Genomic DNA, 25,880 nt, shown 5'->3' with positions numbered 1-25,880 from the left:
GGCATTCCGTTTTTATAAAATGATTTCCTTGTGGCCTTCAGTGTTGTGAACAAGTAAGCTACTGCAGCTTCAAGTTTTTTTCCTTTTCATCTTCCCGCACTCTTCTTTCATCTTACAGATGGGAGTGAATAACATTTAAGTAATGCTATTGTACATGCAGAGTTTATATATCTGCACAGTAGGAGATTGTAATTTCCCCCCCCCCCAAACTCGGCTGTCAGAATCCCAGAAGAAACCCATTTTAAAAAATGCTCCCAGTAAAGGGTTTCATTTGCATTTTTTTAAACAAAATAATTACTAGAAAATTTCACTGATGATTGCCAGGCTTATGGTTCTGTTATGCATTTTTCCTTAGTATGACATTGTAAGCATTTAGAAAACATTATCAATATTTAAATGATTGTTGTTACCTTCCAAAAAAATAATATAATGATAACTCATTAAAAAATATGAGCTAGTGACTTTTTATCATCCCCCTGCTTGAAGTCTTTCTGATAGGGCAGGAGAAGAGCATTTTCAAAGAGCATTTTTAACACATAAACCCATGAAGATTTTGACACACACAAAAACCCCTCTAGGATGCAGAAAGTGAAATGCTAGCAGTAATTTAGGATCAGGCGTCTTAGGTTAATGCTAATCCATAAAGATGTGAACCTTTCTACAACACTCCAAAGAGCTCACAAGTATCCTGTTGCAGTCACCCTGGTTTTGTCTTATTTTGTTGGTTACCCAGAATCCCTTCTTCCTTTGGAAAATCCACAGCAGCTTTAAGAATTCCATCAGTAATAGGTTATTTCCTGATAATCTAAAGATGTTTACAGTAGCCCTTCTTGAGTTATTGAAAAAATACAATCTCTGTTGCCAAGTGTCACAACTTGCTCTGACTTTACAAAGGAAAACCACTAATGTGAAAAAATAGGAGACCAGCTTTGGATGGTCAAGATTAAATGTGTTTTGCTTACAAGTAACAAACACTTAAGTGGTTTATATTTTCTGGCATTCTCTAAATCAGAAAAGAATGTTACAGCCCATGGAATACTCAAGTCCTCTGTCACTATTTGAGATTCAGTTTTATTGAATCTGTTTATTTATTTTTTTTCTAGATAAAAGATTGACAGAAAATACTGTACATGCTGGTAGGTATCAGTATCAAAATATAGATTTACAGTACTTCATTTACTTTGACCTGTAGAATTTACGAACTATAGAAGTTCAGTTTAATAAATCTTGTAGTAAGTTACCTTTAAAAGTAATTAGACAGAGTAAATTTTACTTTGGTGGTGGGGAGGTTCTTTCATGGTTTTCCCTGCAACCTAAATCTGAGATGCAAGATGTCTTGTTATCATGACGTCTGTCTTCCTCTTCAGTTTCTAACCCTTGGTTTATAACCTGTCCTTCTGCAGGAGGAAGGAAACTTAATGATTATGATCCTTATGGTGAAATGATTGGTTTGATGGTAGGTGTTGTAGATTTGAAAACAAATCTTCCAGGGACCAAACCATGAAGGTTCTTGTCCCTGAAGATTGCTCTCCTTTTCTGTAAGTTTCTCTTCCTCTATTATTATTGCTACCAAGGTGTTATGTTCAGAATTTCTGAATTAAACATGTCACAAATGTTGTCCTTGGAACAAATTAAGTAAACCTGACACTTGCTTAATTTATTCTTGCACTTTTGGGGATGGTCCAAAATTTGGAGGTGCTACACCTTATAGATTTTTTCCCAGATAGTACAGTCATGAGCCTACCTAAGTCAAGGAGGCAAAATGTAAACCTTGGTATTGTCTAGTCACCTGGCAATATTCATTTTTGTCCCAGGTCTTGTAACCCATGCTCTGAAGGAAGAGGGACAAGATTCCTGTTAAGGAAACAGAAAGTTGCAAAGGACAGAAAGTTGGCTGCATGATCCATAGCACCAACTGATTTGGGGATTGCCTTCAAATCAGCCAAGGGAGGTGCTTTGGTAATTGGTAAAGAACTGGTCACAGCACCTGAAGGAGTTCTACTCCTCATTTTGAGTATCACTACCACGGGCTGAGCTGCATCTAAGTGAAGACTGACTTTTGTTTTCAGGAATAATTGTATACTGTGTATGGAAGTGATTTCAGAACATGGCCATGGATTTCAGACCGTGGCCATCATAAAATGCCACAAAAATCACAACTAGCAATGCTCGCTTATCAATATGTAGTTAATACCATCTTCCAGCATCACTCTCCATTGGAAGTATTGGTGCTATGGAAACCAAGGAACTCACTATTATCTAAATATGTTACTCTGGAAGCATAGAAGATGAGTAATACAAGTAAAAATCGCCAGGTTTCTTAGCCTTCGCAAGCTTACTTTAGGATAATTTTTTTCAAAGTTCTAATGGCTGTTGCGATGTTTTAAATTTTGAGCATAATGGAATAAAGACAATATTATCGCCCTTCTTAAAAATAAAAACCCTAATCTGCATCTTGAGACATTTGGAACTACATAAATATGTAAACTGTTCTTGTAGGGATAAATGTATAACTACGGCCTCCTCATTTTTGCATGCTTTCTGCTTCAAGGAAGACTACTAGGGTAGCTGAGGGTTCAAATGAATAGGAGTTGGCTCTGTTAGGTTTCCATGGTGAATGTGCTTACACAGTTTCTGTCTTCAGACCATTAAATCTTTGCAGCTAAAGAAAATAGATAGGTATTCAGTTGCCATTAAAATGGGGGCAGAGGGAGCCAAACTGTTTTCTAGTGGTAGGGAGTTCCACATATAGGGGGTCACTGTAGAGAAAGTTGCTGAGTTGCTGCCAGACTTCCTGTAGCAGCTGAACTTCGAAAAAGCCTCCCCTGCTGACCTTGGAGAGCAGGTCGTTTCATCAGCAGTTGCCCAGTGCTGTATTATGGTTACTAGAAAGGGAAGGGGAATAAAATGTTCATTTGAAATACTTGCAAGAACTGCATATGTATATTACAGCATTACTGAAATACAGGCAACCCCCTGTAACTGTGAATCCAGTATCCACGCATTCAGTTATCAGTTGGTCCAGAAGGGCACCCTCGTGCCCATTAGATTAGACTAGAAGTTAAGTTCTAGACTAGTTAACTTCTGGTCCAAACTAGATTAGAAGCAGGAACTTAACTTCTTCCTGTTAACCTTCAGTCTAGTCCAGGGGTGTCAAACTCGTTTCATACAGAGGGCTGAAGTTAGCATTCAGGGCTCCAGTTGAGGGCCAGAAGTGATGTCATTAAGCAGAAAGTGACATCGTTAAGCAGCTGATGGCCAGGAATCAGACCCTGTTCTCATATACAAACTCATTAACTGCAAGTGACAGAAGAGAAAGTACGCAAATCTTGATCATATTTCAAGATTTGGGAAAGCCCAATTTTCATGTGGGCTGTCATTTCAGCTGTAACACCTCAGCAGCTGAGAGCCTGAGGGCCGGATAAAAAGCTTCTGGGGGCCACATCCAGCCCCCGGCCCTTATGTCTGACACTCTGGTCTAGTCTCTTCTAGAATTCAGGCTGTCAGCAGTCTGCCTGCAAATGCTACAAACTTGCATGCTTATAGCAACCTTTAAAAGCAAGAACACTTCATTGAGGTAAGACTTTAAACCATATTAATGGGCACAGGGGCTGCGGAAATAGGGTTTTCCCATATCTGGGGAGGGGCCTGCGGATACAGGGGAATGCCTGTATTGGCCAGATTTTCCCAGAATCCAGTGACATTTGATAGAATGGTTTGCATTTAGCCTTTCTGTGGTGGGCAACAGGGTTGTTTAGCAGATAAATATAAAAGGTCTTCATTGTGATGACTTATTGATGACAAAGAGAGTGACTTTGCAGACTGCAGCACAATTAGCTTTCCCACCAGTGACACACCAGCAATCCAAAGCACATCAGTTTGAAGAAGTGTCCAGATTATAACCTAGATTTTAAAATTTTTAAATGTAAAGATTATCTTCAATGATAAAGCCAGGTTGAGTCTATCTCTATAATCCCTTCCAAAAGATGCACTCAAAGGTTCCATTTGAAATGTGTACCAGGTTTACCTGTATATTGGTTATGCCTGCAGTACCTGTCATTCTGTAAAAATACAGATCAAAAAATGGGGGGGGGGAAAGGAAATGGGACCAGTAAATGTGGAAGATAATTTTTTCTTGAATAAACTTTGAGCTGTAGGTCAACAGATGTTGAAGCAGCTGACATAAAACCTGCCTTTTATTCCAGCCAGATAAGGCTCCAAATCCCTTTATTTCTGAAGTGATCTGTTTGGAGTTTGAGAATCTCCTAAAATAAATTTATCAAAGTTTACACCTGGCATGGCGGGACAAGGTAACGTCTGACAAGTATTTGAAAGCATCCTGAGGCACCTAGTGCATTAGGACCATATTTTGGAGAGGAGCAGCACCATTCAGCTTTTCTTGGCAAAGCCATTAGCACAAACAGTTGGCATGTCAGAAGTCACGGCATAAACATTCATTCTTTGGCAAAGATGGATAAACCCACACAAAGGAGAGGGGAACAGCCATATAGATTAAATCCAAACCCAATTTCACCAGGGCTTCTTTGCCTGTGGGCAGGCAGGGATGGATCTTAGTTTTACTATTACTAAATAGGCATAAAGTTAGTTTTGTATTGCGCACTCATATGCCATCTATTATTCAGATGGACTTTTTATTAGATTTTAATAGGACTGTGCAACAGACCTTCATACTCTGTGTTGAAGTTTGCAAAGTATGCAATTACAAAAATTATTATCAGAGCTCTGAGCAACTGGAAAGAATTAAAAAGGCAAACATTTATGCTCCTTTCAGTGCACTGCAAGGAAATAATCATAGTTTGATAATACATATTCGTCCATCTATCCCCATCAGAATTTTCATTATCGTTTCATTCAGTCTACTTAGAAATTTTCATTACCATTTGGGGCATAGATCCCACATTGCAGAAAGCTTGGCTTGTATTATATTTTGGGCGATGGCAAACATTTTGCTAATCCCCATAACAGAATTTATGCTTTTGTCTTTTGTAACTTATCCTCTGGGCAGCAGCTGTTTTTATAGTGCTAGCACTTCCAGCGGACCTGAAGAATCAGATGTTTGTACTTCCTTGATTCCGTCTTGCGTTTGAGCACCAAATGAGTTTGAGCACTTATTTGAGCGCCAGTTGTTTTTGGCTTGCTCATTTCGCTAAGCAGGTAGATTTCACAACAGCACCCTAGATACAAATGTCTGGCAATATACAGCAGAACTGAATGGTTTGCTGTGTTCTTAATTGAAACGATTATTTTTGAAAGTTATTTTCTGAAAGGCCGGTTACTATTTCCTTGCGCTAATTTGTTTTCATTAACAGGCTTCATTAACAAGTTTCATCTGTTGCCCTCTGCACTGAAGAGCAGTCATTCAAACATTAAGGCACAGGCTCAGTTTAGGTATTTATTTATTTTTATTACAAATCAAGGCTATTGTCCTGATGTGATAAAGGCTTAAATGAAAGATTGTAAAAATGGTCAGAAGAGACCTTGGTCCGCCATGCCCAACGCAGTGCCAGCTCACAGCTTTTAACCCCCAAGTGCAGATATAATCATATATCTTCTTTCCAGTGCAATCCTTTTGTCTCCCCCTTTCTCTCAGTGACTTCATGTTCATACCAAGGGACAAACTGAACACTCTCTTTTAGAATGTTCTGAGATGATATCTAAAGGATTCTGCACAGGTTAAAAACTGGTCAAAGGGTAATTTGCTCTTTCTTTTAGACCTCACAGAGTCCTTGCAGTTGTGATTGAAAATGGACCGGTCGTTTTTATAGTCCAGTGCTACAAATATGTGGAGTGTGAAGTGGCCGACTTGCTTGTAAGAAAAGCAAGCAAGTCAGGCCATGGCTTGCTGTAAGAAAAGAGATGTGCCTGCTGCACTTGTGTCAGCAGAAATGTTTTTTTTCCCCAACAGATCTGTATGTACTTATATCTTGTTGAATGGGGTTGCAAACATTTTGCTCACAGTCCCTAGCAACCTCTGCTATTGTCCATGTCAGGCCCAAGTTCTGTGAAGATGGAAAGTCAGTCCAAGATTAAACCCTTGGCATCTCCAGGTAAGGCTAGGAAAGACCGTTGTCTGAAATCCTGGAGAATTGTTGCCAGTTTGTGACCTGTCTCAGTAAATAAAATGCCATAAAGCACTTTTCAGCACCCAGTGAGTAAGGGCCCAATCCTATCCAACTTTCCAGTGGCGATGCTGCTGCAGTGCAGCCTTGAGGTAAGGGAACAAATGTTTCCATACCTTGAGAGGGCCTATGTGACTGCCCCACCACCACAGGATGCAACACACACCCCATTGGCATGGCTGCACTGGAAAATTGGATAGGATTGGGCCCTAAGTGGTGCCATTAGAAAGACCTGCTGCATCCCACTTGCCGGGGGAAGTAGAGCTTGCAGCGGGTGCAGAAGTGTGGGGGCAGGGTCACAGAAGGGCATTCCAGAGGCAGGGAGGGGGTGTTTCCGAGTGGGGGAGGGTGGATAGGGCCCAGGAGGGGGACAGGGACGGCAGAGCAGGCCTCTGCTGCATCCTAATCCCGTCTTGGGCTTGCCAGCATGACACAGAGCTACTCCATTCTTTGGCAGCTAAATGGGTAACCCCATTAAACAGGCTAAGTAATCCCATTAAGCAGGCTGGGGTGCTACACAGGGTAAGGGAACAAATATTCCCTTATCCCTTGGAGACCTCCGGTCTGCAGTAATCCAATGTTGGATACAGCGTAGGCTCAGCATACCTGCTGAGCCAGTGTAGGATAAGATTGGGCTGCTAGTCATGTTGAGGTTCATGAGCATTTGTATTCTGTAGAAGACTGTACTTAAAACTGTCAAAACATAAACAGTGTTGGGACTCAGCATGACATTTAATAGTTGGGAGGGGTTACTCAACATTTTACACTATTAAAGTCTAGGAATGCTATTTGCAAAATATACATTTATGTTTGTGTAGGCGTCCAGGTAACAGGCACTCTGATAAATTGCAGCAGGCTCCAAAGGCAAAACGGGATTTGCCTTTGAGAGGTGATTTTCATCTTAGTTTCCTCCCAGATTGTTGATGCGTATTTGGTCTCTCTTTTGACATCTCAGCAGGACATCAAGCTACATGAACTGCTAGTCTGAGAAATAACCATTTGTTCTTTGGCGCAAATAATTGAGAAGTTAACATTGCTAATATATTAGAGATAATATACTGTAACTTCTTTCCTTTGACAGCTGATCTTTCTAGGACTGTAGGGATAATATTATCTTCTAGGGCAAGGGTGTCAAACTTGTTTCATACAGGGGGCCAAATAGCATTCACCATGGCTGCTGAGGGGCAGAAGTGATGTCATTAGGCAAGAAGTTATGTCATTAAGCAGGTCATGACCAAAAATAAGCACTCTTTCTCACTTAGGAACTCTCATTAGCTGCAAATGATTGAAGAGAAAATACGCAAATCTTTATCATACTTCAAGCTCTGGGACAGAGCTTTTATGTAGTTTCATGTAGTTTGCCAACTTTCATGTAGTTTGCCCTTTCAGCAATAACACCTCAGCACTGCTCAGCAGCTGAGAGCCTGAGAGTGGATAAAAAGCTTCCACAGGCTGCATCCGGCCCCTGGGCCTTATGTTTGACACCTAGGGTTTCCTAATTTTTCCTCATTGGGATTCAAACTTCTAACTTTAATTTCTTGATTTATCAAAATTATATGAATATCACAGATCATGGTTTTTAATATGCATTGCATTTAAAGATATTTCTTTTTTAAAAAATAGTATTATAAAATGACAATATAGGTTGGTATTTCTGGTGGTTGAGAGTTTCATGAGTTAACTGAACTGTAAAAAAATAATAATCTGGAATTCATCCTTGAAACTTGATGGTCTTGTAGCTTTGAAACAGGTTTTCTTTTTAGGTCTGTTTTTAACCTGTCACTTATCCTTTTTGTGTGTGGACAAGGAACAAGCCCTATACTCTTGAACTCTGTCTTCCGTCTATGTTTGTGGGAGACCCGTACACATCTTCATAATCTGGCCAACTCCTTGTTTTTGTTTTAGATTTAAAAAAAAAAGTAGAATGGAAACTTCATATCCTTAAATTTCTTGACCTTCCATGTACAGTCATAAGTTATCAACAAAAAATTAGGAGAATGCCGTATAGTTTATTATTACATATTTTTCCTAGCTTATTGTATTGTTCTTAAACTTTATTGAGGGAGGCTGTGTATATGATTAGGTTAATTGTTTGCTTCAGTTGCTTTTCCTCTTCTCCAACATTCAAATCTCAAGAGGTGAAAGAGTAAGATGTCATTGTTTTGACAACTGTCTTTCCTTTTGTTTTTAAAGAGCATAAGAAACAGATGTATTTTAAGCTGCACTGTTAACTGTACTTACTTGGAACTAAGTCGCACTGAAATTAGTGTGACTTCCTTTTGAGTAAACATAGCTAAGATGGGGCTGTTAAACGAGTCCATGGTGCATTGTTTGTTCTAAATATGTATACTTACTTTTTAATCAAATAGATCCCCAACCAGATTGCAACAATTAAAAAAAAAAACTACCCAGCAGCCTGTATTTCCCTGGCTAGTACTAGAGGCCTCAGTTCTGCTGTCCCTGAGCTCAGTGGATCTTGTTGTCGACTAAACCAGGGGTCTCCAAACCCCGGCCCGGGGGCCAGATGCAGCCCGTGGCAAGCCTCTATCTGGCCCGCAGCCAGTCTCTTGTCCCCTGAAAGCCCCTGGCCCACTTTGCCAAACATGACTGGAATTATGCTCTGGTTGCATCTGGAGGGTGTTCTAAGGGCCAGAGAGTTTGAATGAATGAACCCGTTCATTCATTTATTCATTCATCTAAGTTCCATCTCTAATTTTTTAATATAAATTTTATATTTAAATTTTTTCCCCGGCCCTCAAAACCGTGCCAGACATTTGATGCGGCCCTCTGGCCAAAAAGTTTGGAGACCCCTGGACTAAACATTTATAGGATTACATCCTTTTGACTGATAACGAAGACATTGACAAAACCCAAAAATCATCATCAATAGCTTGATCTGACTTGTAACTGAGTGCAGTTTCAAAATCCAGCAGGGTTGCTGCAACCCTTAAGATGTGAACAATGATTCAAAGCAGCACATTAGTCTTTTTTGCTGAAATTCAGAGGAAAAGGCACGTATGGCTTTGTCACGGATTGTGTTGTATGTCTGGGCACACCAAACCGTGTGGCAGTGATGTCTGTGTAGAAAGCCTGCAATGAATAATGTTGGCCTCGCCAGGTAGCTTCAGAAAGAACTTAAAAGTCAGTGAAGCAGTCATTGGTTTAGAGAAGAAGCATAGGAAGCATTGCATAAGCATGTTGGAATGTCTAGCTTAGCACCTGTCTATACCAAGCGCCCACAAGCACATGTGTACCCGTGGAGGTAATTGAACATGACCCATGTCACTCTCTGACCATGCTTTTTCTTTTGCTCCCTCCCCTTCTGGCCAGGCCAAGACAGTGGAGGCACCAAAGGAAGAGGTGGGCAGCAGAAGGGTGGTAGAGGAGGAGAAGTGGTAGTAGAAAGTTGTCTTGGAGCCACTTTGGTCTGTACCTCTCACCAGAGAAACAGAGGCTGCTGGGTAACTGTTGTAAACTATTGTAAACTGTGTTTGGGATCATTGGGCACCACAGCATTTGCTGGCGCTTTCAGATTGGGGGCCCCCGATCTACACTGGTGGGCAGTTATCCTCCGGGATTTCAGGCACGGGATCTTGCTCAGTGCTAACTGGAGATGCTGAGGACTGAATCCAGAACCTCCCGCGTGTAAAAGCCAGATGCTTCACCGCTGAACTACATCCCCTTTCCTTACAGAATGTGTAATAAAACACTGTAATTTAAATGTGAATAATCAGAAACATAGCAAGAAGTCTTTGACCCATGCTGAAACTTTTCTGAACTTTTCTGATAGTATGTTCTTTGAACATGAGCATGTTATTTGAACATGTTCTTTGAACATGAACTTTTCTGAACAAAGCTATAATAATGGTTACTTTAATATAACTTCATATACTGGACTGGCCGGCCCCTGTCAGATCAATATTATCTTCTCCATATTGTAGATGGTGAGGTGGGGTTGAGACGATCCTAACCTTCTTAAAGTGAGATTTAACTGGGGACTTCCCAGCTTGCACTCTTAACTGCCCTGCTATGCCAATCCTTAAGGAGGTTTTTCATTTTGGGTTAAAAGGAAGCCACATTCAATGACGTAAGAACGTCCTGGGAAATTTGTTGTAGACACAAGCATTTTGCAAAGACAAATTTCCTATGCCACAGATTGTTCGCCTGGCGTCTTGGCAATGTTCCATTGCCCTCAAAATGAATTGCTCCGATATGTCTATATAATGACACATGTGGCTTCTAAGTTAGAATTGCTGTTCTGCTTAACATTAGAAGGGAGAATATTCTATTCATTTTGCCTAGAATGTTATGGACGTGAAACATAAAAAATGTTGTAATCACACTGACCTTCTGACATCTATTGGGAAAGAGAGCCATAGGTCATAGAACAACTTATGTGCGGAAAGGCTGTTGAAGAATTAATTTGGGGGTCTCTCTCTCTGTGCATGCACTCTTTGGGTTGTTTTTGTTGCATGGGAAGCAGAGAGTTGTTAAGGCTGTGGCCACTGTGCCCCCCCTTTCACTTTACTTGTCATGTCAGGTCTTGCAAAACAGCTATTTTTCAGTTTTCACGTATAGTAACAACTGCTCTGCAGTAACAAGCATTAATATCACAGAGACGGGGGGGAAAAGTCCATGGTCATTGGACCCTATTCATTATGTTAGACTGATCACATGGAGCACTTTTTGCTCATAACCGTACTGTCCTGTCCTGATACCCAAATAATTACAATTGTTGTGATGTCAAACTGTGTGAATTTTCTCAAAAAGTGTAAGCACAGTCAACAATCTCAAAGTACAATCCACTGCCCTCCAAAATGCCTGTTCGTGTGAGATTGGATGCTTACCAAAATAATTTTACATGATTTTCCACAAAAGAGTTCAAGAAATTGTATTTTAAAAATCTCCCATCACAATTGCCACATGCTAGCTTAAATGGCAAAAATCTATCTGTGAAACAAATTAAAAACACTGGTATCTAGAACAAGCTACCATAGATACTCCCCTATAGTACCTGAAATTTTTGCCAAGTAATCAAGCTCAAATTATCACTTCGCCTTATCTCTGGGTCAATCAGAGGGCAATGCCTTTCAACTCTGAAAAGTTTCTTTCTCAAGCAGCAGGCAGGCACAGCTCCTTGGAAGCAATGTGTTAACCTTTTATTCTCCTTCCTTCTGCTGCAGCCTGGTTCTGCTTCGCAAATGCTTGCAAAGCAGGTCTGTTTTTTGAAACACCAGGATGGGATCCTCCTCCTCAGGCTACAATTCAGTGCACCATTACTTAAGAATAACACCCATGGAAAGCAGTGGGTTTACTTCTGAGTAAAAAGGGTTGCAAATATCTCATCTCTCTGCTGTAATGCTCTGTAATGCTGTAATGCTCTGATTTCAATGCTAGGGTTGGTGCTGCTAACAGTTCGTGGCCCACTTGCTTAGGTCAGTTCGGCATTGGGAAGATGAACGAGAATGGCCAACGCCTACTAGAGTTTTGCTGTCATCATGGTCTCTGTGTCAGCAATACGTTCTTCAACACGAAGCCCCAACATAGAGTCTCTTGGAGACACCCAAGATCAAAGCACTGGCACCAGCTCGACCTGATTCTCACCAGACACTCCAGCCTTCCCAGCACCAAGATCACACGCAGCTATCAGAGTGCTGCCTGTGACACTGACCACTCCCTGGTGTGCAGCAGAGTGAAACTGCAAACAAAGCGACTGTATCACACGAAAAAGGAAGGAAGACCTCGCATTGATACCAGCAAGACCCGGGATCAGAGAAAAGTGGAGGAATTTGCACGAGCACTTGAGGAATCTCTTCCAGGCCCGGTCGATGCAAACGCATCCAACAGATGGGAACATTTCAAGAATGCCGTTTACAACACCGCCTTGTCCATATTTGGCAAGAAGACCAACAAGACAGCAGACTGGTTTGAAGCCCACTCTGAGGAGTTGACACCAGTCATTGAGGAAAACGTGAGAGCTCAAGCAGCACACAAGGCCTGTCCCAGTGAGCGCAACCTGCAGGTCCTCCGAGCTGCTCGCAGCAAAGTCCAGCAGACTGCCAGGAGATGTGCTAACGACTACTGGCTTCAGCTCTGCTCCCAGATACAGGTAGCAGCTGACACAGGCAACATCAAGGGGATGTATGATGGTATCAAGCAGGCCCTAGGTCCAACACAGAAGAAAATTGCCCCTCTGAAGTCTGCCACAGGCGAGGTCATCCAGGATCGGGCGCAGCAGATGGAAGGCTGGGTGAAGCACTACTCTGAGCTATATTCCAGAGAAAATGTAATCACCAAAGAAGCGCTGAACAACATTGAGTGCCTGCCTTTGCTGGAGGAGCTTGACAGTGAACCAACCCTAGAAGAACTTCACGTGACCCTGGACTCCCTTGCCTTCGGCAAGGCACCTGGAAAAGACAGCATCCCTGCTGAAGTCCTAAAGTGCTGCAAAGAGATCATCGCTACTGAGCTGCATGAAATCCTCTGTCTCTGCTGGAGAGAAAGTGAAGTACCTCAAGACATGAGGGATGCAAACATCATCACGCTGTACAAGAACAAAGGTGACAGGGGTGACTGCAACAACTACCGTGGCATCTCTCTCCTTAGCGTTGTAGGAAAGTTGTTTGCCCGAGTTGCACTAAAGAGGCTCCAGGTACTTGCAGAGAGAGTTTATCCAGAATCACAGTGCGGATTCCGAGCCAGCAGGTCCACCACTGATATGGTATTCTCCCTTAGACAACTGCAGGAGAAATGCAGGGAACAACGACAGCCACTCTTTATAGCCTTCATAGATCTCATGAAGGCTTTCGACCTGGTCAGCAGGGACGGCCTCTTCAAGATTCTCCCCAAGATCGGATGTCCACCCAGGCTCCTCAGCATCATCAGATCCTTCCACAAGGACATGAAGGGCACTGTTGTCTTCGATGGCTCCACATCAGACCCCTTTGACATCCGAAGCGCGTGAAGCAGGGCTGTGTTCTTGCACCAACCTTGTTTGGGATTTTCTTCGCTGTCCTGCTGAAGCAGGCCTTTGGAACTGCAACAGAAGGCATCTATCTCCGGACCAGATCAGATGGAAAGCTCTTCAACCTCTCCAGACTAAGAGCAAAGTCCAAAGTCCAGCTGAAATGTCTTCGTGACTTCCTTTTGCCGACGATGCAGCTGTCACTACCCACTCTGCCAAAGATCTCCAGCAGCTCATGGATCGTTTTAGCAAGGCCTGCCAAGATTTTGGACTGACGATCAGCCTAAAGAAAACACAGGTCATGGTTCAGGATGTGGACTCACCTCCTTGCATTACAATCTCTGCACATGAACTGGAGATCATCCATGACTTTGTGTACCTTGGCTCAACGATCTCCGACACTCTTTCTCTCGATACTGAGCTAAACAAACACATCAGTAAAGCAGCTACCAAGTTTTCCAGACTCACAAAGAGAGTCTGGTCCAACAAGAAGCTGACAGAATATACCAAGATCCAGGTCTACAGAGCTTGCGTCCTGAGTACACTTCTGTACTGCAGCGAGTCATGGACTCTCCGCTCACAACAGGAGAGGAAACTGAACGCTTTCCACATGCGCTGCCTCCAACACATTCTCGGCATCACCTGGCAGGACAAAGTTCCAAACAACACAGTCCTGGAACGTGCTGGAATCCCTAGCATGTATGCACTGCTGAAACAGAGACTCCTGCATTGGCTCGGTCATGTTGTGAGAATGGATGATGGCCGGATCCCAAAGGATCTCCTCTATGGAGAACTCGTGCAAGTAAAGCGCCCTACAGATAGACCACAGCTGCGATACAAGGACATCTGCAAGAGGGATCTGAAGGCCTTAGGGATGGACCTCAACAAGTGGGAAACCCTGGCCTCTGAGCGGTCCGCTTGGAGGCAGGCTGTGCAGCATGGCCTTTCCCAGTTTGAAGAGACACTTTGCCAGCAGTCTGAGGCAAAGAGGCAAAGAAGGAAGGCCCATAGCCAGGGAGACAGACCAGGGACAGACTGCACTTGCTCCCAGTGTGGAAGGGATTGTCACTCCCGGATTGGCCTTTTCAGCCACACTAGACGCTGTGCCAGAACCACCATTCAGAGCACGATACCATAGTCTTTCGAGACTGAAGGTTGCCAATACAATACAAAATCTGCTGTAAATTGAATTGCACACTTTCAGTTATGTGTTTTGGGTTGTATGTAGAGCTTCTGGCTTAACACGCCAGACACCTTAAAGGCGGATTTGATTCATGGATCTCCTACAGTGGTTCCCAACCTTTTTCACTTGCATATCACTTGGCAGCCTATTTCCATAAATTGTACCCTTCATATTAGCAAAATGTTTGTAATTAATAATACAAGCCTTCATCTCCTCCATATAAAAGCCCAGACTTCATCGCATATTTTCTCTTTTCATCTGTTTGAAGAACAGAAGACTCTGCCTTTGCACTGTTTTGCACCAGAAGTGTGCTGAGAAATTCTGGAAATATCACTTTCCATATTATGTTTCAGCTTTTTTACTGTGCTGGTTTTCAATCACTGGTGCATACATGAATTGATGACCAAAAACTAGCTATTGGTGGGGCTTTCACAGCAAACTAGCTACCTCCCTTCCTGCCTTGCTGGTCCTTGCAAGGCATTCTGGAGCATGACCTGCCTTTTTCTGCCATTATTCCATTCTTTTTCTAGTACTCCTAAAGGTCCTGTTGAGTGTCCCTGGGAGTACATGAATACCAGGTTGGGAACCACTGTATTACTGGTATGTTGTTTACAGTGCACTTACTCTGATAGTGCTTACAAAAACGTGATGAAGACCAGAATTTAAAAAGAATAAAAATGTATCTTATGATCTTTTACTATGTTTTTAATAAATTAGAGACTACAGTTCTTAGGTAACATAAGAACATAAGAACAGCCCCACTGGATCAGGCCATAGCCCCATCTACTCCAGCTTCCTGTATCTCACAGCGGCCCACCAAATGCCCCAGGGAGCACACCAGATAACAAGAGACCTCATCCTGGTGCCCTCCCTTACTCTGGCACTCTGACATAGCCCATTTCTAAAATCAGGAGGTTGCACATACACATCATGGCTTGTAACCCGTAATGGATTTTTCCTCCAGAAACTTGTCCAATCCCCTTTTAAAGGCATCCAGGCCAGATGCCGTCACCACATCCTGCGGCAAAGAGTTCCACAGACCGACCACACGCTGAGTTAAGAAATATTTTCTTTTGTCTGTCCTAACCCTCCCAACACTCAATTTTAGTGGATGTCCCCTGGTTCTGGTGTTATGTGAGAGTGTAAAGAGCATCTCTCTAGCCACTTTATCCTTCCCATGCATAATTTTGTATGTCTCAATCATGTCCCCCCTCAGGCGTCTCTTTTCTAGGCTGAAGAGGCCCAAATGCTGTAGCCTTTCCTCATAAGGAAGGTACCCCAGCCCAGTAATCATCTTAATCACTCTCTTTTGCACCTTATCCACTATGTCCTTTTTGAAATGTGGTGACCAGAACTGGATACAATTAGTGGTGGGTTATTTTTCAGGATCTGGCCTCGAGACAAAACTATAGTCAGACACCCCCCTAAGTTTAACCCCCGACTTATCCGAGGGTCATAGAAAATTCCATGATGGTTGGCTCAAAACCTACCCTCGACTTATCTGTGGGATTGGCTTATGGGCAAGTGTTTGCGGTAAGTCCCATTTGAAAGCAATTGGTCCTAATTAAGCGCATAACTATAGGTTATGTTCCGTTTAAGTTTAGTTTTAAGTTCTGTTGTTTCAGCAGAAATTATGCACGTTCACTTTTTCTAGATTGTACCCAGTGTGTTTTGCTGTCTGTTAGTCTGTGTTCTTGCCTGTCAAATAATTATTTCCTTTTTTCTGTTGCCAGTACTTCAGCTGAGGCTACAGCAAAGGCGTACAAGAGAACAGCTGGTGGACCAGGGAATCATGCCACGTAAGACTAATTGTATATTTTGCAACTTTTACAACATTGAATTTTCAGACAATTTGCTGGATATGAGGGGGAAGTGCCAACAACATCAATGTTAATCATAAATACTAATAGCAAACTCCGGTAACCAGTTTGGAAGTAAATAGAAACTAGTTTCTGTGTACTCCAAGGAGCTCCTTATGTGGTACTTTGTACCTAATTTTGTAAAATAAATACCAGTTTTGCAAGTTAGAGAATTGTGTTTTTTTAAAAGGCTTTGTGAGTTCTGTGATCTTCTAGAAACTGTTGAGCTTTCAGCATCTTATGGATCATCAGGGACATAAATGCAAGATAAAGCTAGAGTGACTCATATTGTCTAGAGAAGAGGAGCTCTGGTCTTTGCTGACAGATAATATGGGGTTGGGGGAAGGACCTACAGCTAGCTATATTGAAATCCTGGATTTCTTCATTATTCTCTATGGGTAGCTCTCACTTCCATCCTAGGGAGAGAAAAAAGATCAAAAATTGAGTGCACTGCAACTCTTACCAGTTTAGTCTATGATTAGGAGCAGTTGAGACTCAGAATGTTGAAGGTGTCATTTGGAGGGTAGGACAGAAAAACAGGGATAGGGGAAAGAAGAATGTAGGATATATCAGAGGAGGGAACATGTGCCACGAGGTTCAAAAACTCTCCTCTCTGCACTACACAAGGATGTTTCAGGAAGAAGGATGGGGGGAGCACCTTTTCCGACTCTCTAGCACTACCCCCAACCACGTTTGATCTTTTTCTGGGACTTTCCTGAACCATAGGTTGCTGAGTTAGAAGTAACAGCAAACTATGGTTTGCTGAAAAAGACTAGCTCTAATAGAACTTTTTTCCTCTGCCTATGGTCCTTTAGATCTTAACCCATTTTTTGTTACAGTAGTTGTATGTTTTTGAATGATTACAGTTTTGTGCAATTGGCTGATGTATTTACTATTTCTAGCAAGAATCTCATTGTTTTGATAGGTTGGAAAGGTTAACGATGGGCCATATATTGTTGGCAGAGAATTCATTTGAGGTTGGCTGGTAGAGATGAGCATTAATGAGTGTAAGACATCTGTCTTTACTAATCTGTTCTTACACTTTGTCGCTCTTTTATTTTTCCATCGTAGCTTTGAAGAGCCCAGCTGCATTCCATGAGCAGATAAAGAGCTTGGAAAGGGCCAGGGTAAGAGATCAAGTTGAAACACGTTGCTTCATTCTTTACTTTGCACTGAGTTTGGAAAGGATGACAAACACCAGGCTTGTAAGACGGCAACAAACTGTAATGGATAGTAATTTGTGAAACTGAATTGGGGCGGGGGAAGGCTGTCTTGAATGAAATGTTGAATCACTGGAGTAAGTAATTCAAGCCATCCATCCAAACATAGAGGAATATGATGAAGATGACCTACCGGGTCTCACGGCCCCTTCCTGAGCCGCTCTTACCAAAATCAATCAGATTTACAGCTGAATCTTTACCAACTTTCCAACACTGATGCAGCCGCAGTGTGTTGAGGAGGCCTCCATGATTACCCACCCACCCCCAACACACACACACAATGCAGTGCACATTGGCATGGCTGCATCAAAATTGGTTAGGATCGGGCTGTTAGATTTACAGTAGATTTCTGGCAAGCTCTTTGAAAAGTGGTTTTCCTTTGAGAAAGTACTTTTGTGCTTAGAATTTTACACAATCAATTTTAAACTCGCTGCCGTACATTCAGTTCCTAGAACTTCCTGTCTGTGAGCAATACAGTAAATAATACTGAGTAATGTGAAAAGTAATAATGAACCTCAGCTTGAAACCACATCTTGCTTCCTTTTTCTTTTTTGCTTTTATTTCAAGTGTTTTGTTTTTTTAATTTAAAGTTCAGCTCTTACCAAACAATTTGCGTTCTTACTTGTTGCGTTCTTAGATGGATAGGTTTGGGATACGTCCTCTATAAAGAATAAATTTTGTTATGAGACACGTCCTGGCTTGTAAAAGTTTGAAGGGGAGAAGTGTGTGTTTCATTCCTTGCTGCACGAGTTGCCAGGAACCTGATGTTCTGTAGTATACTCGAAATGATTTAATAACAAGCATAAAACATTAAAGCCCTTCAGGGCCTGGGTCCCACGTATCTTGGAGACTGCCTGTCCCTGGGTTGTCCCCTGCATCTCTCCCAATCATCTAGTCAGGCCCTGTTTTGTATTCCATCTCTGTGCACAGCTAGAACAGTTGCAAGGCCTTATATTGGGTTTGTTGTTCTGGGTTTCAGGAATGAACTTTTCTCCAGGGTGCTCAATGCTCCTTTTGGGAGAGCTGCTTTATGGGAAAGGGTAGAACTTGCCTCTTTCAGCTTACATTTGGTCGTTGTTGTTCATGTGTGTTTATAAATCGCATATGCATATGCTTCTTCTTGTTGGCATCCTTCAGTCTCAGAAGACTATGGTGTCACACTCTGAATGGTGGTTCTGGAACAGAGTGTCCTCTCCAGTGCGCGAAGCCTGGGTAAAGTAGGTATGAGAGAAGGAAAACTCTGATATGCATATGCAAATTACATATAATTGTATATGCAAGCTGGAACAGGTAACTAACAAATGGTGTTATTAAAAATAATAAATTGTAACAATTATTTTCCTTGGGAAAAGAATTTCAGGAACTTAATTTGGGAATAGACATTCAGATCTGCAACCAAGACAAATAGCATATATTCTGAAAGCCATTTTCCAAATATGTAACTGGCGTGTGTCTCTGTGTGTACTTCTTTCAGACGGAAAACTTTCTAAAGCACAAGATACGCAGTAGACCTGATCGATCAGAATTGGTCAGAATGCACATTCTGGAAGGTGAGGACCAATGAGGGGGTGGTAAATTTCGAAGTGCTGGCCGCGCACCATTAGGACTTGAACAAAATTCATTTCAACTTTAAATTCTTCTTCTCCTAACTTTACTTCTCTTATCACTTATTTCTACTTTGAAAACATTGTATTTCACTTGAAAATCTAACTTGGCATTTGTCACCTGCTGTACCACTTTGCATGGTCCATCTGTTGAAAGCATCACCAGAAGTAACTGGTAATGATGTCATCACCAGTTTCTTCTGGATTGGGAGGCCACATGCAATGCAACAACCACCACTAAGAAGCTCAGGGTGGACAGGAGAGCTTTTTTGAGTACACGAAAAGCACACAACAAAGCCTCTGCCCGCCAAGCCTCCTACTGCTGCTTGTCGTGTTGCATTGCTGGTCTCGCTGCCAGGCGGCAGGGTCTGCGGTCCCTTCAGGTACCACCAGACACCCCTCAAGTTCCACCGGTGGTATGAGTGCCACTGGTTGAGAAAGGCTGATCTAACTCATTTCATCCCAGATTCTTGGAGTGGGTTGTAATAGTTTTGAAATGCATAAAAATTGAAAAGTGGGATTACAAAAATACCCCAAATAAATATCATAGTGCTAGCCCATGCGCGTTTACTCAGAAATAAGTCCCACACTTTGCTAGCGTATACACAAAGTCCCCAGGTTGCATTCTGGAGGTTTGTCTGGAAGTCGAAATGTATGGAAGCTGAAACAGCTGGTGTTTGTTGTTAACCTTCAGTCTCGAAAGACTATGGTATAAGCCTACAGCACCCGGTATTCCCAGGCGGTCTCCCATCCAAGTACTAACCAGGCCTGACTCTGCTTAGCTTCCGACATCAGACGGGATCGGTGTTTGATGGCCTGGCACTATTGCACCTGTGTAAAAGCACCACATCAGATGGACTGTGCCTGTGAAATAGTGCTGTTGTGGTCATCCATAAGTCATTTATAGCTTCCTAGAGCAGAGTCTATAGTGTATTTTTGAACAAGATATTGCAGAGTGGGGTGGGTTAGGTAGGAACCAGAGTTCAGTCCCAGATGTGTATGTGATACTTGCTCTGCATACTCCTTTAGTAGATTTTAGGTAAGTTTTTCAACACACAGTATGCCCCCACTTTACAACAATATTTAAATCAACTTCTTTCTCTTCAGCTTCTGACTTTTAGAAATGTTGGACAACTCTTTTATATGCATGCTGGCTACTAGATTTTTCAGGGAACCATTTTCCTGAAATCATTTCTCCTCTCCTGGGTTTCCACACCTTTCACACAAGAAGGAACATGAGACACTGCGGTGCTTTCAGGCAGTTACAAACATATAATTCCATATGCTTTTTCATGCCATCCCAACTGTTTAAGCACAATGGCAAAAAAAAGTTCCATTTTTCTTTTGAATGAAAGTGTGGATTCCCTACAAGGTGTCTGTTCTTGTGCTAGTAAATCAATATCATTTGCTAAATGATGTCTTGGTTTGTCCTTTTCGTCTAATTATATTGACCTGGAAATCTTGCTTTCCTGCCACCATCTTGTTTTATTCAGAGGTTTGAACTTGATTTCTGTTTCAAACACAGAAGCACAAAGATAGTAGAGTGGCAGAAATACTTAAGGCAAACTATCATCAGGACACTCGGAACATTTTATCTTCTAGCTAGTCTGAAAAACTAAGGCTTTGTTAGTCCTTTAACTTTCCTTCAAAAGCTCAAAAAGCCGAACTAGGAACTGTGAGGTCCTCTTAAAAATGTATCCCCCTTTTTTTCCAGAGACATTTGCTGAACCGTCTTTACAGGCAACTCAAATGAAACTCAAGAGAGCACGGCTGGCAGATGATCTCAATGAGAAGATTGCTCAAAGGCCTGGTCCTATGGAACTTGTGGAAAAGAACATCCTTCCTGTAGACTCCAGTGTTAAAGAAGCAATCATAGGTGAGTAGAAGGGCAGTGGTTTGGACCTGTGGTCACAGAAGACTAGAAATGTGTGTGGGTGTTTGTTCTTTTGTTGTGGAGGATCCAGATGGCTTTCGGCTTTTTGCCTTTGCCTACGCTCAAACAGAAATGTCTTGTTGAGAAAGCAAGACAACCCACCCACCCACTACTCCCTGCTGGTGTGTCCATTACAGTTGCATATGCTACAACACTGATAGATGCACAGGCTGCTATTGGACAGTGTCAGTGACATCATTTGTCACCAGTTGCACAGCTCCACCATTTTGCACTTAAATTTTAGTAATTTATTAAGGGGTATTAAGCCATTTGCTTTTCTCAGTTTTTTTTAAAGGTTTTTTGAAAGTCAGGCCCTCGCCTTTCCAGCATTAAAGTATGTGTCTTCCCTATTTTTCTCTTCCCCAGAGCTGTGCGCATGGATATCCCTCATAGCAAGTCTAACCTCTCTCCTGCCCCATATAGGAAAAGGAAAGGCACATTTGCTTGTCGTTTTTGTAGGGCTGTTGGTGTGCAGCCAGAGTACATTTGACTAGCGGTCCACATATACTCACGACTTGAGATTTTGTAGGTCCCTTACCTGTCACCCTTTGAGCTCAAGAGAAAACATACCTGTTTTTTCCAGGTATGCACACCGCCCACCTCTCCAATTTTAAACTCAAGTCCACTGAAAAGATAGAGCAATGTTTTCACAGTATCTTTTTTAATTATGTGATTCTAAGTAAACCAGTTCCCATCTTTTGGAGAGCTCCCCTGTATCTGTCTTCTCTCCTCTTCTGACCCTGGGGAGAGATTTTTCATTTCAGTTCTTATTTAAAACACATTTCTTTAATTGGGTAAGATTTTGTTGCTTTTTTTATTGCCCTTTCCCTGTAATCCAGCTTGACATTTTGCATATTGAAAAAAGCATGTTTTGGTTTGTGGAACGTTTACCCAGAATGTCTGCTTCATACCAAATGTCTCAGTAGTCACTGGGAATTGACTCAAAAAATCTAGAGCAAAGGGCTACATGTGACAGGATCATCATTCATGTGTCCACCATGTTCATATATAAAGTGGTGATGCATTCAGGATGGGGTGGGGTGGGGTTATATTACAGTAAATGGAGTACATAAGAGAGGAGTACTGTACCTTCACCCTCTCCCACAGCTAACCTCCTGGCAGCCTGTTACTCTGGGCATTTTTGTCCCTTTTTGGTTCCATGCAGGGAGTGAACTGGAAATGAAGAAAAGTGCTTAGTGCAGCTGAGAAAAAAAAAGACTTAGGAGAAGGGAAAAATTCAATACAGGTGTGCCCCAGTATCTGTGGGGGATAGGTTCCTCCCCCCCCCTCAATATAGGAAACCATAGATATGGGGGATGCCTGTTAACAGTTTCCTGTTATTCTGTCTATATTTTTTGAGCGACCAGGCTGCCAGGAGGCAGCCTGAAGGTCACTATGAGCGTTAAAACGTATAGCAACCTGATTTAAGCAAGAATTTTTGTATGGGGGTAAGTCTTTAAACAAGCTAATGGGCATGGGAGGAGATGGGGGTGCCCAAGTGAAACTGTGAATATGGGATCTGTGGATACAGGGGCCCTCCTGCACCCTTCTACCATGTGCTTGCTTTGTTCTTACAGTAAAATGTTATACCCCACACACGTGCTTGTGTTCTCCCAACATGAACAGGGCACATGAAAGAAAGCCACGCTCATATATAATAATAATAATAATAATAATAATAATATAATATACTGCATTTATATAGCACTTGCAGTGTGTGCAAAGCATTTCAAGTGATGTTGTCCTTACAGCCCGGGACTCTGAATAATAGCATTCCCTTATTGCAGGCAAGGACATCTGCAAGAGGGATCTGAAGCCCTTAGGAGTAGACCTCAACAGGTGGGAAACCCTGGCCTCTGAGTGGCCTGCTTGGAGGCAGGCGGTGCAGCATGGCCTCTTCCAGTTTGAAGAGACACTTGGCCAACAGACTAAGGCAAAGAGGCAAAGAAGGAAGGCCCATAGCCAGGGAGACAGACCAGGGACAGACTGCACTTGCTCCCAGCGTGGAAGGGATTGTCACTCCCGAATCGGCCTTTTCAGCCACACTAGACACTGTTCTAGAACCACCATTCAGAGCGGGATACCATAGTCTTTCGAGACTGAAGGTTGCCAACTAGCTAGCCATTGCAGATAGGGGAGACTGAGAGGGAGTGGCTTGCTTGAGACCTAGTGAGTTCACAACAGAGGCAAGGTTCAAATAAGGGGATGTTCTGATATGTAGCTCAGTCTCTTAGCCACTATGCTACACCAGTTCTTAGTCTCGTTTTGCCCAAACGCATACAGAAAAATGGTTGTGGATGACAAAAGTCTCTTGTCTGCGACTATCGGTTTTTCTCTCTTGTCATAGAGTTAAAAGGAGAGTTTTTCCTCCCCCTACTCTTGTATCTTAGCAGTCGGTCAGGAGAACTATCCCCAAGCTGTGGATGACTTCTCGTTTGATGAGGACAGCAGTGATGCTTTGTCTCCAGATCAACCTGCTAGTCAAGAATCCCAGGGCTCAGCTGCATCCCCTGGTGAACCCAAAACACAGGAAGCACCATCTCCCGTCACGCCCATCTCCTCCGCTAACCAGGTACGGTGTCAGGATTTTAGGTGTCACAATGTTGTACTGTCCATTTTGGATATTCTTTGGGAGCCACTTGTCTCTGCTGGGTAAACATTGTGTTGTGTTTTATCTGCATCCTTAAAGTTTGGTGGTTAGAAGACATGAACTATTTCAATTAGGTCTGACCATTGACTCAAAATAGAGGTGCATGCTCAGCAACCAGCTATCAGAACCTTCTCCTAATGCCAATCTCCAGCATGATGCCCAGTCCATGTAGCAGCCAGGAGTATCTGTGCCATAGAAAAACAAATTCTTCAACCCATATGGCAACACACAATTTTATTGTTGTAAAAGTTAGGCTTGCTCTTGGGCACATTTGGGGTGCCGAATCAAAAAATTGCATAGTTTTTGCCTAATGTCTCTAATTTTGGTATGGCATAGCCACCTTATTTTGTTGATTATATGGCTGCCTAATGAGGAAGCTGCTTGACTCTACATGTCATGTGGCTATGCTGTACCCCCAAAACTAGAGCAACCAGGTAAAACCAGTGCCATTTTTAGATTCAGCACCCCAAAAATATCCTAAATTGGTTCAAACCTTCTTGGCAACTTAAAAAAAGGGGACGGGGGTTTGGTAGGCCTGTGTTGTGAAACGTGCATAGTTGTTTCCTTGGCACAACTGATCGATTGTTAGTTTCCTTGAACGAGTGAAAAATTAAAAATGAGCTTGAGCAAAATCTGCTGCTTCTTGTTTTAGAAAGCCAAAATATTTGGGACTGTTGACAATTCAGTGGCTTCCTGACCACTGACAATCCTCTTCTCTCCCCACTTGCCCTTCAGAGATTTTCCCGGCATTGCTTCCACTTGGTGATGTCTGTCTTTTCCGGCCTTAAAGGCTAGAAACCTGCTGTTTTTGTTAAGGCTGAGCTCTTGCGAACTTCTGTGCCCAGTACCAAGCTCTGTGATTTTTGTGAAAGCACTGCACACCCACAGTGTTGGCAGTAGTCTCAATTCAAGAGAAATCGTAGAGTTCCAGTTTGGCTACTTTCCAGTCATTCCTGGCCAGGAGCAGGGAACTGTCAGCTATTGTGAGGTTACAGCAGACTCAAGCAAACGTCTTAATGCCCACAGATGACCTCCTTGTTCAGTGCCACTCACTTAATCTAGGAGCAAAGCACAGTTCTCTGGCTTGGAAATCAGGTTCTCTTAACCCTTTGTAAACATTCATACACCATAATATTCATACTACACAAGGGAGAAAAATATCTTCAATTCTCATAAACCTCAGCTGAGGCACTGGGCCAAATTTTTATGTGTGTATTTGGGATTTTATACCCTGCCTCTCTGTGATAAACCGTACTCAAGGCAACCCACAAAGAAGCAAACTCTGCAAACGCAAGGAGAAAGCCCCCAGAGCTATCAGCAGTGCAAAGTTAAGGGGTTCCACACCTGATGCTGCTTCTTGGGCCATGCAGCCTGGTTCTTCCGTTCTTTTCCTGCCATTGACCCCTGCACCTTTGCACTGCATCGGAGAGAAGTGCGCGTTGAAAGTCACACAACCCCACTAAGTTCTTCCTGACAGGGAGAAGCAAAGCAAGCCCCTTGCAGCTGCCCCTTCTCCTCGCAGAGACCAGGCTTGCTCTTCCTCTTGCCTTGACATTTGTTTCTTGGGAGGCAGAATGTGCAAATCTCCTAGTACCACCGCAGATGGCAGATGCCAAACCATGGTAACATTCAGGTCTGCAGTCCCTGGGCAGCTGGTGATTCATTGTGGGGAGGCTGGGGGGATCGAAGCCTGAGTGAGGGGAGAAATGCCATCTGTGATCTCCCTGCCCAACAAAATGTTCTCATCCCTTCAGCATTTCACCCTTTTCAGCATTCTGTTTCCTGTGGCTACCTCTGATAGGTGGGGACGCTGGGAGCAGTGAAGGGAAGTCACAGACTTTTCTTTAAAAAAATAACAACAAACCAGTACTGAGGCATTAGCAGGGCCAGCCTATCACTGAGATAGTTGGAGCAGGAGCACAGGCATCCTTCTCTGCCACTGCTCCTTCTCACACATTCCCTGCTTTCCCTTGGAAAGAAGGCAGACAAAGTAGCAGAGAGGAGATGAGTGACGGGCTAGACTAGCATCTCCCAGAAGATGCTGTGGCCCTCTCCTTTACTTCACACTTCCTCTTCTCTTTTCCCCACTTTTCATATCACAAGGATACGGAAGGAGGAATGAGACTGTGGCACTGGTGGTGGTGGAGGAGGAGGAGGGGACAACTTGTTGTACTTTTTGCTGTGCCACCAGGTGAAAAGGACCAGCATTTGGAATCCTGTCTCAGGTTCCAGAGTCTTGGGCTGGTCCTGGGCATTAGGCTGAAAGTATCACATAATACCTCTCTTGATATTCCTGGCTTTAGGTTTTAGCAGCTGAGGCTCTTTCC

At 42.8% G+C, this 25,880-nt stretch overlaps 1 protein-coding gene across 4 annotated transcripts in view; it reads left to right on the top strand.

Moving 5' to 3' along the window:
• MRTFB (myocardin related transcription factor B) overlaps positions 1-25,880 on the top strand; it is a 92,507-nt gene that overhangs the window by 42,707 nt on the left and 23,920 nt on the right. For 2 of the 4 annotated variants that reach the window (XM_066640426.1, XM_066640428.1), the window contains 5 exons: positions 16,021-16,086; positions 17,218-17,273; positions 18,841-18,916; positions 20,685-20,846; positions 23,297-23,475. In XM_066640426.1, the coding sequence (XP_066496523.1) occupies positions 16,021-16,086; positions 17,218-17,273; positions 18,841-18,916; positions 20,685-20,846; positions 23,297-23,475 (539 nt within the window). Of the gene's footprint in view, positions 1-16,020; positions 16,087-17,217; positions 17,274-18,840; positions 18,917-20,684; positions 20,847-23,293; positions 23,476-25,880 lie in introns of all 4 variants that reach the window. The other 2 variants (XM_066640425.1, XM_066640427.1) reach the window with 1 other exon arrangement.

This window comes from Tiliqua scincoides, chromosome 13 (genome assembly GCF_035046505.1).
Source record: "Tiliqua scincoides isolate rTilSci1 chromosome 13, rTilSci1.hap2, whole genome shotgun sequence".
NCBI lineage: Eukaryota > Metazoa > Chordata > Lepidosauria > Squamata > Scincidae > Tiliqua > Tiliqua scincoides.
The sequence above is the reverse complement of the archived record's forward strand: the minus strand, read 5'-3'. Positions and strand labels throughout refer to the sequence as shown.